The following is a 20,580-nucleotide window of genomic DNA, read 5'->3' on the forward strand; positions in this document are numbered from 1 at the left end:
GATAGTTTTGGAAAAACTTTTATAGTTTATAACAGGCCTGTATTGTTTTGTGTTTTCTGCTTAGTTACTGGCCACCAATCACTTTTATTTCCCAAGGTATTCTAGAACTCTTTAGAATGAGAGTTAATATGGACATTTATCAAGCAAATGTGCCTTGCATTTGGGTTCAAGAAACATTGTGCGCCTCTGTGTTAAGCGTTGCACCAAACTTCGCAATGCATAAATAAGATCTGGCCCCTCTCAAAGGAGCTTACTTGCTAGTCAGTGCTCAGTAAATATTCAGTTGTGGTATACTCACTCTTGTGTTTCTTAAGGAGATAGTTTCCAAAGAACATAATGTATTTTATTTCTAACTTCATGTGTTTCAGGGACAAACAATATAACTTTATTTGTTGTATTTCAGTATCTTGTTCTCATTTATTCCTCTGTCCCCATGAGTGTCTCTATACTTTTTTCCTTTCTTTTCTGATGGTTTTCCCTTCTTTTCATTTTTCTTTGCCATTAGGAGGTAGGAAGAGGAAGTGGATGAGGGGATCAGTAGGTTGTATTTTCTTTTTTAATTTTCTTTCTTTATTGATTTTGGAGAGAGAGGAAGGGAGAGGGAGAGAGAGAGACACATCGATGAGAGAGAACATTGATTGGCCGCCTCCTGCATGACCACACCGGGGATTGAGCCCACAGCCTGGGCATGTGCCCTGACTAGGAATCGAACCAATGAACTCTTGGTGCATAGGTCAACACTCAGCCATTGAGTCACATTGGCTGGGCTCTATTCTTAATTTTTTAAATTAATTTTTTAGAAAGAGAGAAACATTAATCAGTTGCCTCCCACCAGAGATCAAACCCGACACCTTTTGGTGTACAGGATGATGCTTCAACCAACTGAGTCACACCGACCAGAGCTCAAAGCCTACTCTATTAAGAGAGGATGGTGGCGTTCCTGCTAGAGAACCTGTGAAGACAAAAGTCCCTGCCTATTTTATCTTTGTACTTCCCATAGTGTTTAACAGAATACTTTGTACATACTAGGTACTCGGTGAATGAACAAATGAATAAATGCATGCACTTGGCTACTTAATATCCTCAAATAACCTTCAATATCTAACTCTACCCATGCCCTACTCAGAATGCTAGAAAGAGGAGAGAGATCATTATTTACTTACAGTTTTGCTCCTATGATCTAGTTCAGAGAAGCTCTGCTCTTAGTCCTATATTAGATGACGCTGAATTCTGTTCTTGGTGAGTTACCCTAAAATCCACAATGCTATAGGTTTGTAACCTCTGCTTTTAAATAATTTTTCTTTATTGATTTTAGAGAGAGAGGAAAAGAGAGGGAGAGAAAAAGAGACATTGATGAGAGAAAACATCTATTGGCCACCTCCTGCATGCCCCCCACTGAGGATTGGGCCCACAACTTGGGCATGTGCCCTGACTGGGAATCAAACCAGTGACCTCCTGATGTAGTGATCAATGCTCAGCCACTGAGCCATCCAGCTGGGCAGTAGGTTGTATTTTATTTTTATTTTTTACTTATGGGAGAATATGGATGGAAATGGTATTTAACATATACTTCCTGATATGATTATAGTTTTTTTGTATTCTTATTTCCTTGGCATTGTTATATATTCTTTGAAGTGAAGAAGTATGTTGGTAACTCCATGTGGTTTACATTGTTTCTTACATAAGCATAGGTATTTGCTAAATGGGATAGGTGCTTACCAAACAGTGTAGATTGGATGATGAGTATGAGTGAATGAATATGATAAGAAAATAACTTGTTTAAAGACTATTTGATAAAGAAGCAATGTTTTTTTCTCTGGCTGGTTTAGCTCAGCAGTTAGAGTATTTGCCCATGGACCGAGGGGTCACAGGTTCGATTCCCGACCAGGGGCACATGCCTGGGTTGCAGTTTTGATCCCCAGCCCCGGTCGGTGTTGTGCGAGCTCATATGGATGTTTCTGTCTCTCCCCCTCTCTCCCTTCCACTCTATCTAAAAATCAATAGGAGAGTATCCTTGGGTGAGGATTAATAAACAAACAAACAAAAATAATACAAAGCAGACAGGGTTTTGAAAGGTTTTATGTTATATTATTTAACAAAACCTGAAATTAGCCTGGCCAGTGTGGCTCAGTGCACCCATGTTGAGCGTGGACCCATGCGCCAAGAGGTCACGAGTTCAATTCCTGGTCAGGGTACATGCCTAGGTTGTGGGCCCAATCCCCGGTTGGGGGCATGCAGGAGGCAGCCAGTTGATGTTCTCTTTCATCGATGTTTCTATCTCTCCCTCTCCCTTCCTTTCTCTCTAAGATCAATAAAGAAAAAAATATTTAAAGAAAAACTGAAATTAAAGAACGATAGTATTTAATTATATAGGCAACCAGAACAAAATACATTATTTTATCTTCACTAATTAGCTTTGTATCTTTTTTTTTTTTTTTTTTGACTAGCTGTATAACTGAAGGAGTTGATATATTTTGAAGGCATTTGAGGCAGTAGAGTATAATGAGCCAACACGGTGGCCTCTGAGTTAGACTTCTCTGGGTGCAAATCCAGCTCTGGATAAGTTTAAATTTTTTAAAGCCTCAGCCTCTTCTTCCATTAAATGGGGGTAATCATTTTTATTTAGTAGTGTGGTGAGGATTAAATGAGATAATGACTAGCAAGCCATTTTCATCACATTGCCCCTTGTGGATTAAGCATTCTGTAAATGTTGTCACTATTATTTTCATGCTAAAAGAGTATTTATGCACTTCAAATGTATAGTTTAAGCTGCTGTCTTGAGACAGGGGCAGATGATAAATATTATTTTTATATTTTGTAATGTTTTAAAGATGCCAGTGGAATTTAGTACATGGGCAGAAATTGTGAAGACTACTTTTGAGAAACATTTAAGGTTTTAGGATTATCTGTCTAGATTCTTTTAGGTTGCATGGGTAGTTATTTTTATGTTTGTCAAGTATTTGAGAAGTGAGCTTAGGTAAGGAAACAAATAAAAAGACTTAATTGCTATAGACATTTTTCTGTTATCTCTGGGTTTGTGAGTAAGTCATATTCTTCATTATTCACGGCAAGCTACAGTAATTGAGAATATAACCCAACACAAAGAGATAGGAGGAATTGTGACTTTCATAGTTAACTACCTTAATGATGAGTACTCATATAATAGGCTAATTTATTGCTGTTAAATATTTCAAGGTACGATAATTTGAGAAGTTGTGGTTATGTGTTTTTTTAAATTGCTTGTATTTATAGTAATCATTGTGTGAGATAAACTGGACTTTAGTATGCCCTGGCCGGTTTGGCTCAGTGGTTGGAATGTGGTCCCTTAGACTGAAGGATTTCTGGTTCAATTCCTGATTAAAGGCATCCTCCTGGATTGCAAATTCAATCCATGGCCTGGTCGTGGTCATGTGGGAGGCAACCAATTGATGTGTCTCTCTCACATCAGTGTTTCTCTCTCTCTCTCCCTCCTTCCCCCACTCCCATTCTTTCTAAAAATCAATGGAAAAATATCCTTCAGTGAGGATGAACAAACAAACAAATATATATATACACATATGTAGAGCCTCGACACTGATAGAATTCAATGTGGAACAAAATGTTGAAAACCAGACTTGATTTGTTATTGTGTTACTTTGTTCATTTGCTGTAGTGGTGGCTGCTTCAATGTTTCTAGAATAAATATCTACTTTCAGGAATTTACAACTCATAGAAAAGAAGCAATATGAGAGGAATATTAAGGTGTGAGACTAAAAATAGTTTAAAGCAGAACTTTTTCTTAAATCCTATATGTATTATAACTGAATTAAATATCACTCACATAAAAATTTAGTTTAAAAATATGTTTTCTTGCCCTGGCCAGTTTGGCTCAGCGGTTAGAGCGTCAGCCTTCGGTCCACAGAGACCCAGGTTCGGTTGCCGCTAAGGGCATGTACCTTGGCTGCAGTTTGTCCCCGACCCTGGTTGGGTCGTATGGGTGGCGGCCACTCGATATGTCCCTTTCACATGGATGTTTCTCTCTCTTCCTCTCTCTCCTTCCCGCTCTATCTGAATAAAAAATGGAAAAATGTCCTCAAGTGAGGATAAAAAAAATATGTTTTCTTTCCTTTTTAAACACCATTAGACTCTGGAGACAAAAGAATTATAAATGTTACGATTTTATTAAAAAAGAATTATTAGTGACATCCTAAGCTGTCTTGGGTTCTGGATAAAAGCTGGTTTTTAGTTTTCCCAAATATATGTCTTAGTCTTGATATGAGATTAAAAATACAAGTATATTGGGAGAGAAAGCAGGGTGTGTGTGTGTTGTGGGGAGATAGTAGATTTAAAGGAGAGAAGAGTGTGGTTGGAGATGTAGCTGGAGAGATAGGTTGGAACCAGGGCTTTATTTGTTAATTTAAAGCTGAGTCTTAGAAAAGACAAGTCGTAATTATCTAGGACCAAATTAAGCAGTAGTCCTTCTTGGTCTGAGTATGAACTCAAACTGAGCTCTACTTTTTATTTTGAACATAGAACTCTCCTTGAAGATATTACTTGGGTAATTCTATATAAGACCCCATTGCTGTATCAGTTTGGCAGTAAATATCGCAAGAAGATGCTGAATTCATTTTTGAATACATGATAAACTCAAAATAAGAGAAATATTGTGAAATATTGCTAAAATCTCATACCTTCTTTAGATGTTACCTGACCTTTGAAAAACCCTAGAAACTCTTCTCATTTATATTAAATGAAATTTAAAAACCTCTCTATATTTCAAGATTATGGTTGAAAGTAATTAAAGTAATGGCATAGCATCTAGGATTTATAGTGAAAACTGGGTCAGTTCATTTCTTGTTATTTTTGAGGAAAAATGTAAGCTGCTCCAAACCTCTATATTAATGTTGAGTGCAGGGTAAAAAAATAGTTTACATTGATTCAGTGCTCATTATATGCTAAGAATTATCACATTTAATTTTTATAATAACTGATGATATTAAATATTATTTCCCCTATTTTATAGATGTAGAACTGATGCCTAGAGAAATTACATGATTTTTAAAACAATGAAAGCAATTATATATATGTTTATATATAATATATTTAAGAATAGTTTATTGATTTTTATAGAGAGAGGAAGGGAAAGGGAGAGACAGAAACATTGATATATGAGAACACATCGATTGGCTGCTTCTTGCATGCTCCCTACTGGGAATGGAGCTCATAACCCAGGCACATGCCCTTGACCGGGAATCCAACTGGCAACCCTGGCAACCTTCTGGTGCAGGGGATGAGCCACACCAGCCAGAGCAGAGAAATTACATGATTTGTTTGTGGTCACAACTGAAAATTTGTGGTCCTGGATTCATACCCAGGTTTTTCTGTCTGCAATTTTTATATTGCTTTAACACTTGAATAGCTTAGTTTGATATACAGTTCTAGGTTGACATTCTCCCCCTGCCTCACCCCTTAGCACTTGGGAGATACTCTACTGTCTCTAGGCTTCCAATGTTTTTATTGAAGAGTTAGCTGTAAATATTATCTTTCCTTTGTAGATAATGTACCATTTCTCTCTTGCTCTTAGTGTTCTTCAGTTTTACTACATTGTCTTTAGGTGTAGACTTATTTTTATTTATTTGAAATAGAGAGTTATATGACTATAGATTTGGGAAGTTTCTTAGCCATTATATGCTTGAATATTGCTTCTCCTTTTTCCTTCTAGAATTCATAATACATAGGATGGGCCATCTCTTCCTGTGTTTTGCATTTTGCACTTCTTATTTTTGCTTACTTATTCTATCTTTATGCTGCATTGGCAAATTTCTTGAGCTCTGTCTTCTGGTTTCTTGATTCTCCTTTCATTTGCGTCTAATCTGCTACATCCTCAGTCCACTTAAGTTTTTTTTTTTTTTAAAGAGGCCACATTTTATTTCTTGACAACTCAGTCACTGCATACATTCAGTATTGCACAAATTATAAGTGGGTTGACAATTATGTTAATACAAACTCATTAACGTAAAGCTACTGCTCTAGGTTTTGGTGCATTTTGTGACAGGTAGGTTAGTAAATATGACAAACATCAAAAAACTCAGTGACTTCAGTTTATAAGATTTGGCTTTCAAAAAAAGCATGTCATCTCATAATACACTTAATATGTCAAACCCAGGGAAATCAGTAATTAAATTACAAAAGGAACACTGTTAAAAAGAAAAATTGGTGATAAAAATATTAGATTTAAAAATTTTAGCAATTGGACTTAGGATCCAGAAAGTGTATACATACTAGGAATTTTAGGAAAAGACCCCTGTGTTCTATTTTACAGTTACCACTATATTCCAAAAGGGTGCTTCTGAGTTGCTACAGTATCTTCCATGCTAATGTAAACCACTGCTTTATACTTCAAAAGAAACAACATGGTAATTCACATAAAGGGGTTTCAAATAAAAATTTTTACACTCAAAATAGTAAACATACAATTTCCATCAAATTACACGGAAATCTTATTGAAATCTCAATTAGATAGAGAAGCCAGACTGCTCATTTACCCTCACTTTCTGCTTCAGAGCACCAGGCTGGCGTGTCACCTACACAGAAGGGGAGATGTGAGTAGTCTCCATTCTGCAGTGTGCAGATGGGCACAAGCCCTCTGCTTCCCCAGTACTTTGCTTCCTCAGGCATAGGATTGAAGGGGTGTGCTAGATGGCTGTAAGAGACCTTTCAAATGAAAGAATCTAAGTCAGCTGAGATCCCACCTTGAGCAGATGTTTAGAGGGGCAAAAGAAATGGATGAAATATGGTGGGCGAAGTATTTCTTACCTTTCGATGCCGTCACTCAAAACTGTTCTGCACTGCAGTTCAAGGAACTCTTTCATACTTTCATCTAATGGCTAATGTTCCTAAAGGGTGAGCAAATGCGGCATATGACAGTGACATTTTGGAAAATGTAGAAAGGTTATGCCAAGTTTGGTCAGAAAAACAAAGCACCGCTATGTCAACCCAGTGGTCAGGACTTCCTGCCTCTGAATTTTATGAACCATCTGTCTGGCCTGCAGAGATACACATTCAAGCCATTCAACAGAGATCTATAGAGTGCATACCTATTAAGAGTGTCATTACTGAAATCCTCCCAGGCGGGCACCTTCTGTAAAACTGGTTCTAACAGAAAGGATGCAAGAGAATTAAGTGCAGGGTAGGATTTCTTTTTATTTCTTTCTTTTTTTTTTTTTTTTGGTACATGCTCTTAGCGGGAACCGAACCCGGGACTCTCTGGTCCGCAGGCCGACACTCCAACCACTGAGCCAAACCGACCAGAGTGTCTTTTTTTTTTATCCTCACCTAAGGACATTTTTGCATTTATTTTCAGATAGAGTGGGAGGGAGAGAGGGGGGAAGAGAGAGAGAAATATCGATGTGAGAGAGATGCTTCAAGTGGCTGCCACCCACACAATCCCACCCGGGGCTGGGGACAAACTGCAACCTAGGTATGTGCCCTTAGCGGGAACCGAACCCAGGACTCTGGTCCGCGGGCCAACTCTAACTGCTAAGCCAAACTGGTCAGGGCAGGTTTTTTCTTTTTTCTTTACAGATAAGAAAAATAACCCAAAGAGAGTGGTGGCTTCTCAAATTCTGTACCCTAAAAAGAATACAAATAACATTTCTGAAATCTAATACTGGCTTCATTTTCAAAATGCATCACTTTATTTTCTTCATAAGGCAGCCATGTGATGTGACAGTCACATGATTTCTTCAATAAGCCCAGGGCTTCCACAGGCCTTCCCGGAGCTTACAGCCAGAGTAGTCCTGAGGAGCCAAATATTAAAGCTTTTCCCACAGCCACATGTGTCTTGGATGTTTGGGTTGTTGAACACAAACTCACTGGATAATTTGTCCTCAGTATAGTCCATTTCTGTCCCTAAAAGTGTTAGCTGTGCTTTCTTTTCAGTGAACACTGACTCCATCTTGAATAATTTCTTCATCAGAATCTTCTTTTGTCTTCGAATGTTCTAGAGTATAAGAAAGACCATTATAACTCCTGGTTGGGACACCAACTTTCACACCTACGTGTTCAGGCTATCTTTAAGAAGTTGTTTTATCTTGTTTACTGCTGAAGGTGTGTGTGTGTTGTGGGGGGGGGGGGGCTGCAGCTTCCTCTTGCTCACAGTTCAGATAGTGGCCTGGACTAACAAAGCTGACATCCTCACCCTCCTGCACCCTGGTGCCTTAGCTCAGCCTCTCTCCATGGACAGAGCAGACGCACTGATGTCCATTGAGTACTTAATTTAAGTGACTATATTTTTTTAATGCTAGAAGTTTTTAAAATTCTTTTTTATATCTGCCTATTCATTTTAAAATGTCTCATCCTTATGTTTTTAAGTGTACTTACTTTATAGTAACAAATAGACTATCAAGAGCTTTAGATAACAGCATTAAATCTGCTTTATGTTGTATCATTTGCCTCTCCTTCATAGTGGATTATATTTTTTTATCTTGAAATTTTGGATGTAACATCAGTGGAAATACTGTGAGGTGTGGGTCAAGGATATACTCTACTTTTGTGTTTGTTTCTTTCAAGTGCCTTTTGGAGAACAGGTGAATGAAAAACAAGTTTCAGTATATCCATATAATGAGATACTGCTCAGCAATAAAAAACATTGAGTTACTAATATATGCAACAACATGATTAAATCTCAAAAGTGTTATTCTCAATGAAAGAAATCAAACAACAGAATACATACTGTATGCTTCTATTTATGTCACATTCTATAAAAGACAAAACTATAGTGATAAGCCAACAAGAATGCATGATATGAGTGGGAACTGACTGTAAAGTGTATCTGGGGTGATAGAAATATTCTATATGTTGACTTTGGTGGTGGATATGCAATTGTGTACACTTTTCAAAAATCAAATTGTACACTTAAAATTAGTGAATTTTATTGTATAAAAATTATACCTCAATAAAGCTGATAAAAAATACATATACAGGCACAGCTCATCAATGAAAACAGAAGTCAGAATAGCAGTTGCCCTGAAGAAGTAGTACTAACTGTGCGGGGACATGAAGGAACCTTCTGGGGTTTGGAAATGTTCTGTATCTTGATGTGGGACATGGTAATTCATGTGTATCCAAAGTTAGAATTCATCATACATTTAAGGTTTGTGCACTCTGTGTGTTATATACTACAGTAATAAAATACAAAAGGAAAAATACTCTATAGAAGTGCTAGAATGTGAAGTTGGTAAAATAGGGAAGAAAGTAGAACAAAAGGATAAAGAGATGGCAATAGGAGGAAAAGATAAGCACATTAGAAGGCCAAGCTAGGAAGTCCAATATCTGAATGAAAAGTGGTCCAGAAAAAATGGAGAGAAATTACCAGTGAAATAATTCAGAAATTTTCCTAAAATTGAAAGATTAGTTTCTACATTGAAAGAGTTTCAAATAGATCCTTTCCAGAGTTACATCATCAACAATTTTAGAAACCATGTGCCAAAGAGAAGTTGCTACAAACTTGCAGAAAGGGCAAAGAACAGGTGTTCAAATCTTGCACGTATTTTGTTAAATTTATCCCCAAGTATTTAATCTTGAATGATTTTATTGTTTTGATTTTAGTTTTCAGTTAGTTATTGTTAGTATGTAGAAATATAGTTGATTTTTGTATATTGACATTGTATTCTGCAACCTTACAAAACTCACTTGTTCTAGTTGCTATTGTAGATTCCCTAGGATTTTCTCCATTGACAAGTATGTTGTATGTGCATAAAATCAGTTTTACTTCCTTTTTTCCTCACTCTGTATGTCTTTTAGTTTTTCTTGCCTCATTGCGCTGGTTAGAAGCTGTAATTCTGTTTTTGAATAGAAGGGGTGAGAGCAGATATACTGGCCATGTTCTTTCTTGATCTTGATGGAGAGAATTTAGTCTTTCACAATAAATATGATGCTCACCATAAGAATTTTACAGATGCTCTTTGAGGAATTTCTCTTCTTTTCTTAGTTTGCTAAGAGTTCTTATGAATGGTGCTGAATTTTATCAAGTGCTTTATCTGCATCTATTGAGATGATGATATGTTTCATTTCTAGTCTCAAAATTATATTGATTGGGCATCAGAGTAGGTGGAAGTTAGACTTACCTCCTCCTGAAATTACATCTAAAATACAGAACAATCAGTCAGAATAACCAAATGATTAGCTGAAGAGAAAGAAGTCATATGAACAAGGATTTACAGATGAAGCCACATCAAGACTGGTAGGAGGGGTGGAGATGTGCAGAGGGCTGCCCCTGCACCCTGAGAATCCAGAGGGATATTTCAACTGCTCAGTTCTCCCTGAGGATTGTGAGATCCAAGCTCCATGCCAGGCTCCCAGCCCAGGGCAACAAAGCCAGGAAGAGGAACCCACGTCATATCTGGCTGTGAAAATCAGCTGGGATTTTGCCTACAAGACAGAGCTGGCAGTCAGCTAGAAACCCAGGTGCCCTTTTAAAGGGCCAGTGCACAAATTCTTATTCATAGCCATTCAACCTAGGCTGAGGAGGGGGGATGTGGGGAACAGCTCAGAGCAGAGTCGTTGGAGGAAATACTGGGTTGTGTGGCTTCAGGGAGAGAGCTAAAGGGGCAGCTGCCATGGTCCCTGTGCTGAGTCCCCCTCCAACACTGCCCAGAGGCACCATCATTCTTGGGTCAAGTACTCTCCTCCATGTGACATCAGCTGACTCCATGTTGCCCTGCCCAGCTCATGCCCTGTGGAGGAGTCAGCTGCCTGGATGGTGGTGTAGAGTTAAGGGCAGCCTCGGAGGGTATCAGAAACTGAGTTGTGTGGCTCTGGGGTGGGCTCCATTTCCCCATTCCCCATCCCAACCCATAGTGCCTGTTTGGTGCCCCCACCCTCATGGGGCCAGAAATAAACCCATGCCTACATGATCAATATTTGACAAAGTAGGCAAGAGCATACATTGGGGTAAAGACAGTCTATTCAATAAATGGTGTTGGGAAAATTGGACAGACACATGCAAAAAAAATGAAACTAGACCACTTTTCTTACACCATATACAAGGAAAAAATCAAAATGGATTAAAGACTTAAATGTAAGACTCAAAACCAAAAAATTTCTAGAAGAAAAAATAGGCAGTAAAAGTTCTGACATTTCTCTTAACAATATTTTTTCTGATGTATCTCCTCCAGCAAGGGAAACAAAAAACAAAACAAACAAAAAACAAATGAGACTACATCAAACTAAAAACTTTTTGCACAGCAAAGGAAACCATCAACAAAAGGAAAAGACAACCTACTGAATGGAAGAAGACACTCACCAATGATATATCTGATAAAATATTAATATCCAAAATTTGTAAGGAGCTCATACAACTCAACACCAAAAAATCCAACCCAATTAAAAAATGGGTAAAAATATAGATGGCCAATAGACATGAGGAGATTCTCAGTGTGACTTGTCTTCAGAGAATTGCAGAGTAAGACCACAGTGAGATGCCATCTCACACCTCAGAATGGCTATCAATAAATCAACAAACAAGTGTTGGTGAAGATGTGGAGAGTGGGGAACCCCCATGCACTGTTGGTGGGAATGTCGATTGGTGCAGCCACTATAGAAAACAGTATGGAGGGTCCTCAAAAATAAAAACTGGAATTGCCTAATAAAAATAGTAATTCCACTTCAGGGTATGTATCCAAAGAAACCTAAAACACTAATTAGAAGAAATATGTGCACCTTTATTTTTATTGCAGTGTTGTTTACAGTGGCCCAGTTATAGAGGCAACCCAAATACTCATAGGCAAGTAGATAAAAAAAGTGGTGGTGCATATATACCGTGGAATATTACACAGCCATAAAAGGAATGAAATCTTACCATTTGCAATAGCTTGGATGGACTTGAAGGGTATTGTGCTGGGTGAAATGGGTGAGAGAAAGGCAAACACTATATAATTGCACTTAAATGTGGAATCTAATGAACAAACAAAATAGAAACAGACTTGTAGATACAGAGAACAGACTGATTGTTGTTGTGGGGAGGTTGCACTGGGTGAAAAAGGTGAAGTGATTGAGAAGTGTAGATTGGTAGTTACAAAGTAGTCATGGGGATGTAAAGTTTAGCATAGTGAATATAGTCAGTATTGTAATAACTTTCTGTGGTGCCAGGTGGGTACTGGAAATACTACTTTGTAAAGTATACGATCATCTAACCACTATGCCGTGCACCTGAAATTAGTACAAAGTAATATTGAATGTAAACTATAATTAAAAGCTGATACTGATTGGTTTTAAATGTAATAAAACATCTTACATTTTTGGTATAAACCCCAGTTGGGCATAATGCATTATCTTTTTAATATATTACTGGATTTGATTAACTAAAATTTAAATATTTTTATATCTATGTTCCCGAAGTATATTGGTACGTAAATTTCTTTTAATATCTGGTTTTGTATCAAGGTAATGCCAGTCTTAAAGTACGAGTTGGGTGTTTTTCCACTTCTTTTTTGAGAGAGTTTGTTTAGAATTGGTTGTATTTTTTTTTCTTAAATGCTTAGGAGAATTCACTAGTGAAGCCATTTGGATCTGGAGGCTTTTTTGTTTTTGTTTTTGTTTTCAGGTAGATCTTATATTAGAAATTGAATTTCATTGTTTGCTAGAGGACTAGTTAGATTAATTACTCTATTTCTTCTTGAGTAAGTTTGGTATGTTGTGACCTTCATAGAATTTGTCAATTTCATTAAGTCCTCTTTTGCATTTTAATATTTCTAAAGATTGTAGTGGTAACCCCTCCTTGAGGTTTGCTTTTGCTAACCTATGTTTTTTCTTTCCCTTTCCTGGTTAGTAGTGTCACTAGAGGTTTATCAATTTTAATGATTTTTTTCAAAGAGCCAGATTTTGGCTATGTTGAAATTTTCTGTTGTTTGTCTGTTTCTGTTTTATTGATTTCTGCTCTTAACCGTATTATGTTCTTTCTTCTACCTCTTTTGGGTTTTAACTTTTATTTTCTTAGATTCTTATGACAAGCTGAAAGCAGGCGTTGGCAAATTACAGTTTGGGGCCAAATCCTGCCATTTGTTTTTTAATGACCCATGAACTAGTAATGCTTTTTGCATTTTTTAATGATTAAAAAAGTTAGAAGAAGAATACTATTTTGTGACCTGAAAATTAAGTGAAGTTCAGTTATCAGTGCCCATAAATAAAGTTTTGTTACAACACAATCACACTCATTTGTTTACATATTGTCTATAGCTGCTTCTGTGCTAGAATGACAGAATTCAGTAGTTGTGACAGAGACTTTTGTTACATTCTCATTGCTTTGCACTGCTGCTTGGTGCACTGTAATCAGTGTTTTAAGTGCCCGCTTTTACTGTACTGTGACATTTTACTGTATTTATTATCAGCACATACACATCATGTCAGAACAAGAAAAGGCAAGAAAAATGAACTTGACATGTTACACTTTTAAAGCACAGTGGAGTGTAGACCATTGATTTGATGACAAAGCATTGTGATTCATATGCAGTGACACTGTAGCAGTGACACTACAGAAATGCGGTATGTACTGACATTACCAGACCGATCACTTATGGTAACAGTCCCAACTCAGAGGAAAGCAATGGTCAGAAAAATGAGAAAACTTAGAAATGGAATATCTCATCACAGCAGAATTTCTTTACCAAATTAAAAAATAAAAATCAGGCTGCACCCTGATGGAGTTTCTGAGTGTCTCATTTGTTAGCCAAGCAAGTGAATTAACTAAATCGTATTTGATTGTAGCAGGCAAAGAAATATGTTTGGAGAAAATAAATTTGTTTAAGACTATTAGCCTTTTGGTAGGAATAGTTGCTGGAAGAGTTAAGAACATCAATGACCAATTAAAAAACAAGTCATTATTTTGAGTGGTTTTCCTTGGCTTTTGATGAATTGACAGATGTTACCAATACAGCTCATTTGTTGTTTATTTGAGAAGTCAACGCTGAGTTTGAAGTTACTGAAGAATTAATTTTAATGAATAGTGTTCATGCAATAACTACAGGCAAGACTATTTACAAAAACTTGAGAAAACACTATTCTGTACACCCTGAGGTGATATCTGCTCAGATGTGTGACATCTCATGGTATAGAACAGAAAGGCTTAGGTGAACAAATTTACAAAGCTGTGAAAATGTAAGGTGGCCACAGTCTGTGCTTATTCATTGTTTTATTTATTAGCAGGTATTTTGCAGAGAATATCTGAATCTTTCATGCAGTATGGAACCAGTAGTATTTCAAGAGTATTGCTCTTGTGGACTTAGCCATGGTCTGTGCCATGCATTTTTGTCAGAAACAGAAGCTAAGTATCCTGACTTGTTCCACCATACTACAGTTCACTCAGTGGCTGAGCAGTGTTACAGTTATATTACAGTATTTTGAACTCAGGGCTGATTGGCAGTTTTTCTGAATGAAAGGAACTGCTTTCAACCACTGTTATTGAACACTGACTGGCTTTGGAAATCAGTTTTTTGCTGCATACTTGCTAATGTTTTTTAAGGAATTCAACCTAAAATTATATAACAAAACAGTACTCATATGCAAATCTAAAAGTTGTTTCAGTGCCAACTAATATTGTTTGACTCATGATATCAAGCTGTTTTATGTAGCTTTCCATGCAGTTAAAGCAAAGAAATGATATCTTCATTCCCACCCTGCATTTGCAGTACATGTATTTTCTAAGCTCAAACTACAGTTTCAGTATCATTTTTCAGACTTTGATGCAAATGCAAAGAATATTTTCATATTACAAAATCCATTTCACTGTGCAGGTGAGGCACTTCCTCCTAACTCAGTTGAAAGAGATTAATCTGTAATATAATAACATGCAAAAGACAATATCAAGAGAAGAATAGATTTTTTAAATGCCTTCCAAACTATGATTATGCTGAATGAAATTGTATGCTTGTAATTTGATATCAGTATGTGACAGTACCCATCTGGGTAAAAAGACATTTCATTTTCTAACATGAAATGCATATAATCTTGTTAAAAGATGAGCATTAATGTATGAACATTTACATTTGACTTTTTTAGATCCTCACCTGAGGATATGTTTACTGATTTTAGAGAGAGAGGAAGGGGGAGAGAGAAACATTGATCGGTTTCTTCCTATAGTGCCCTGATGAGGGATCAAACCCACAACCTAGGTATGTGCCCTGACTGGGAACGGAAACCACAACCTTTTGGTGTGTGGGACAATGCTCCAACCAACTGAACCACACCAGCCAGGGCTGCATTTGATTTTGATGTTAGGGAACAGTAACTCTGAATACCAGCTAAATGAAATATTTATCCTCCCCCCGAAAGAGTTTCATTTTTATTAGTAGACCTGTTTTACAAAAAGTTGTGCTCAACTATTATTACTATAATATTTTGAATTTCATTAAAAAGAATTGTGGAAAATTTAGTCTCATTGTGTAACTACTTAAACAATATCCTCAATATTGCCCATTAGTCCTTAGAACCTAAAATATTTGCTGTCTGGCCCTTTACAGAAAAAGTTTACTGACTGCTGCTTTACATCAAGGTATTCTTATTCTGCACAGTTGTGTACCTGCACATATAAGCAGAATTAATGCTTAATTTCACAGTGACTTTATAAGAAAATAATATATGGAATGGTTTTGTTTCTACTGGATTTATTTATTTAAAAATTTATATATATTTTTTAATTGATATTTTTACAGAGAGAGGAAAGGAGAGAGAAATAGAAACATTGATGTGAGAGAGAAACATTGATTGGCTACCTCCTGCATGCCCCTTGCTGGGTATCGAACCCATAACCCAGGCATGTGCCGTGACTGGGAATTGAACCGGGACCTCTCAGTCCATGGAACAATGCTTAGTCCACTGAGCCACACCAGCTGGGCTCTACTGGATTTATGAATTGCAGATTATTTACTGTAAAAAGATGTTACTGCTTTGTGTTAATATCCTAATTTGAAGAAGAGGCTTTCTACGGTTTTGTATGCTGTGATAAACCCATGGAATGCTGGAATTTCTTACCATGTAAAAATAGTATACAATTTGCAGTATAATTCTCAAGTAACATAGATGATGTCTTCAATTAACCTATGCTGGGAGAAGCGTTGAATATAACATGCCAAATCACATAAAGGAAACAGCCTTATTTTCAAGAATATACTAGAGTCACTTAAAATGCCTAGAACTAGATGTGGTTAATTTTGAGGACGAGTGTTTGAGCCCTTAAGAATGGGTAAGAGGCAGAGAGAAGAGCCAAAGTACCCACACCAAACTCTAATTTCCTCAGGAAGGCATGGAAGAATACTATGATTTTCTCTTCTAAGGTATTCATTGGTTTACTGTTCAGGGGAAGTTTGGACTTCTTCCCAGGATGTCATTCTTCTGTATCTCTGGGCTTCCTACTCTTTATAGTTTTGGATGGAAAGTATCTGTGCATAGAATCCTAAAATGATTCTGGGAGATGTTTGGAAAGCCTGGAAAAAAGCCAGAATCATGGGCTTGGAGGGCTTTATTGGAAACCAGAGGTTCAGATGATGGTCCTCTGGCATCTTGTAGAATGGAAAAGATTAGCTATGGTTGTTTACACAGACCAAAAACAAAAAAAAAAACACCCCAAAACCTATAGAAAATGATAAGGTCATGGGTGATTACAGTTGAGGAACACAAAGGGCTCAGGTAGTTTAATTCATGGGATTTTGCTTAGATTTAAGTTGTAGGGCACATTAAATGCATATAAATGATGCATGGACAACTATAGGCTATTTCTTTAAAATGTGTTTCTTCATTATGACTTTTTGTTCTTAGGCCAAAAAGTTTTAGTGAGAATTTCTGTAGTTTTAATTGATGTAAGTGGAAAATATGTGCTATTCATATATTTCTACATTGTCAAGAATAAATGGAAAGGAATAAAGCAAGATTATCTTTACTATTATTGCAGCTTGTAGTCATTATAAACGAGTAAGGAAAACCAGTACCTGTAACGTGAATCAGTAGTTCAGAGCTGTGTAATTTCTCATTATCTCCTTGGGTGTTCTTTTGTGATCTCCTTTGTGCTGCCCAAATGAGAAACTTTGTTTAGTATTACAAGATGCATTCATATGCCCTCAAAGGAGAGAACTGTTTGACTTTCCAAGTAGTTTTAAGCTGATATTTTAAAGTCAGTGCTGGAAACTTAGTAAAAAGTTATTATATTTAATATATAGGTCTCCGAAAGAAGATGAACTTGGCTGAGATTTGTGACAATGCAAAGAAAGGAAGAGAATATGCACTTCTTGGAAATTATGACTCATCAATGGTCTATTACCAAGGGGTGATCCAGCAGATTCATAGACATTGCCAGTCAGTCAGAGACCCGGCTATCAAAGGGAAATGGCAGCAGGTAAGGTCACATTATTCATTGAGTCAGGGCAGTGGTCTATTGTACTTGAAAGATTAGAGCTTGAGATGTAAATAGTTCTTACTTGTCAGAATACTGAGATATATTTAAAATGTACTCTGAATAATTTTCTCTTGTCCAGGTAATATTTTATATATACTTTTTTATTATTTCATGAGACATGCTTCAAAGATACTTAATTCTAATTGAATCTTTTTTTTTTTTTTGGTTAATCTTCATCTGAGGATATTTTTCCATTGATTTTTAGACAGAGTGCAAGGGAGGGAGAGAGAGAGAGAGTGAGATAAACATTGATGTGAGAGAGACACATCGATTGGTTGCCTCCCACATGACCCTGATTGGGGCAGGGATCGAACCTGCAACCCAGGTAAGTGCCCTTGACCGGAATCAAACCTGAGACCCTTCAGTCCTTGGGCCAATGCTCCAACTGCCGAGCCAAACTGGTCAGGGCTAATTTAATCTATTTTTAATTTTAAAAAATTTTCATGTTCATGCCTAATTGTGAGTACAAGTTTTTGAAATAAGGTATTGCTATTTGGCCTTTCCCCTTTTAGTTCTACATGTAGTTTTGACTCATTTTATAAAACTTTTCCTTTAAGAAAGTTTCCTCCTCTTTTGAAAGACTCCTTACAAATACAAAGGAGTCAGTAACCTAATTAAAAAACACTAATATATTTGCTGTCTCTTGACTATACAACTTGATTATATAATAGTACAGTTAATAAAACGTTGAATTATAATTCCCCCACTTATTCTTATAACTTAAAATCCTTTTAAAATTAAAAGTACAAAGTCAAGCATTTCTTTGAAGTTTCCATTTTACGTACTAATGCCTTTTAAGTGTTTCTTCTAATTTTTCCACTAGTCAGAAATTGATGTTTTACTAAATTTTCAGGGTAGGTTTGGCTTATTTTCCGACTTAAGTGTTACCAGATTATGTTCAGTGAGAACAATATACTTGCTCTAGCTCAAGTTGAAATTTTTTTGTTTTCTTCTGTCCTGCATATTAGCCACAGATAAGAGTAGTTTATTAAATTAGTATGGAAATATTTTTGACATGTTCTTAATTGTGCTAAATAGTTGCCATTTCTATTCAGATATCTCTACTATGTTTCTTTTCATTAGGTTCTGAAACTTCATTTCTCCAAGTATATCATATAATTGCATATATGAGCAGTTGAACTTTACCTAGGTTTTTCTTTGGTTCTGTATCTCCTTTATATGTTCCTTTCTATATATTATTCAGGGTAAAGTTAAGGGATAGCTGCTTATGTTCTGCTTTACAGTAAAATGTGCTTTCTGATTTAAAAAATTAGAATTATTAAAGTGATTTTATAAATTTCAATCTATTATCTATTTGCCTTTGAAAATTAGTTTTAGCTCAGAGTTTCAAAACATAAGAATTTCCACATAATAGGTACTCAATAAGGTATTTTAAATATAGGAAAAATCTTGCCTTTGAACCCAAAGTAAAATTTACTCAGGACTTGAAAGAATTTAACAAGGCCCAGAGACTTTAGATTTTAGGTAAAGTAAAATTTAAAATAAAAATTAGAACTGGGTAATTCATATAGTATTTTATACTTCAGGCTTCCATATGCTCATGACAGGCATTTCATATTTAGTGAGATTGGGGACAGGAAATGCTGGTCAAAATTTTGGCTGGTAATTTTTTGGAAAATTACCTGGCTGGGTAGCTCAGTTGGTTAGAGTGTCATCCTGACGTGCCAAGATTTCGTGTTCAATTCCCCAGTCAGGGCACATACAAGAACCAATCAATGGGTGAGTAAATAAGTAGAACAACAAATCTCTCTCTCTCTCCTTCCTTGCTCTAAAATCAATAAATAAAAATTAAAAAAAGGTTTTTTGGAAGCTATTTCCAATTATATTAAAAGGATTTAACATTAATATTATAGCTTTCTGGGAATGACTAACTTGTTACTGAATTAGTTGCTTGTTTTAAATTATGTTCATGGTTATTACAGTCCTTGGTAGAAATAAAGTTTCCTTATAAAATATACGTTAATAGTTCCCCAGTGAAAAGATATTTAATTGTCCTTTTTCAAAGCAGTTCCTGCCCTTCTGTCTATATCACTTTAAATAGTTACTTGTTTTTGAATATGTTTTAATGACTCATTTTGCATACTTTGGAAAACATTAAGGAAACTTGCATTCTGTAGCAATGTATTATATGCAATTTATATAAACTTGAAATGGTTTTTGACATAAAGGCTGTATATATAGATATATATGTACATATATATGTACATTTTTTTTTAAGGTTCGTCAGGAATTATTGGAAGAATATGAACAAGTTAAAAGTATTGTCAACACTTTGGAGAGTTTTAAAATCGACAAGCCCCCAGATTTCCCTGTGTCCTGTCAAGACGAACCATTTAGAGATCCTGCAGTTTGGCCGCCCCCTGTACCTGCAGAGCACAGGTAAAGGGACTTCATATTCTCTTCTGGTATTCTGTAGCTAATCATATTCAGAGTGAAGAGAATGACGCTTTTTTTTTCTTCTTTTTTTTTGTTAATCTTCACCCTTGGATATTTATCCATTGGTTTTTTAGAGAGAGTGGAAGGGAGGGAGGTACGAGAGAAAGAGAGAGAGCTGAGAGAGACACATTGATTTGTTGCCTCCTGCAGGACCCTGACTGGGGATCAAGCCTGCCACCCAGATACAAGCTCTTGACTAGAACTGAACCAGTGATCCTTCAGTTTGTGGGTCGACACATTAACCGCTGAGCCAAACCAGCCAGGGCAAAGCTTTATTTGAACAAAGGATGAACAAGTCTTTTTTTGGGAGGGGGGGCATGTAAATATAATATCTGTGTAAAATTTTCATACCTGTAGGTTTGCAGAGTTTGTATTTGATAACAGAAATCAATCACTTGTCATATATCTTATTTTTAGAAATTTTTAAACTTTGTTTTTTTTATCCTCACCTGAGGACATTTTTTGCATTTATCTTCAGATAGAGCAGGAGGGAGAGAGGGGGGAAGAGAGAGAGAGAGAGAGAGCGCAACATCAATTTGAGAGATACACATCGACTGGTAGCCACCCACATGACCCCAACTGGGGCCAGGACAAATTCTACTACTGTACTTGAACAATAGAAATCTACTAGTCCTAAAATTATTAGTTAAATTTATTAGTCTTAGATTTCATGATATCAGCATCAAATCTTGCATGGGTTT

At 36.4% G+C, this 20,580-nt stretch overlaps 1 protein-coding gene and 1 pseudogene across 6 annotated transcripts in view; one reads left to right on the forward strand and one right to left on the reverse strand.

Moving 5' to 3' along the window:
* Positions 1 to 20,580, forward strand: part of KATNAL1 (katanin catalytic subunit A1 like 1) — a 103,855-nt gene that overhangs the window by 13,816 nt on the left and 69,459 nt on the right. For 5 of the 6 annotated variants that reach the window (XM_036252437.1, XM_036252439.1, XM_036252436.1 and 2 more), the window contains exons 2-3: positions 17,187 to 17,362; positions 19,662 to 19,822. In XM_036252437.1, coding sequence (XP_036108330.1) covers positions 17,201 to 17,362; positions 19,662 to 19,822 — 323 coding nt within the window. In that variant the 5' untranslated portion in view covers positions 17,187 to 17,200. Of the gene's footprint in view, positions 1 to 17,186; positions 17,363 to 19,661; positions 19,823 to 20,580 lie in introns of those variants that run through there. The other variant, XM_036252440.1, reaches the window with a different exon arrangement.
* Positions 7,712 to 8,173, reverse strand: LOC118623820 (annotated as a pseudogene).

The sequence above is a fragment of the Molossus molossus genome, unplaced genomic scaffold (genome assembly GCF_014108415.1).
Source record: "Molossus molossus isolate mMolMol1 unplaced genomic scaffold, mMolMol1.p scaffold_m16_p_10, whole genome shotgun sequence".
NCBI classification, from domain to species: domain Eukaryota; kingdom Metazoa; phylum Chordata; class Mammalia; order Chiroptera; family Molossidae; genus Molossus; species Molossus molossus.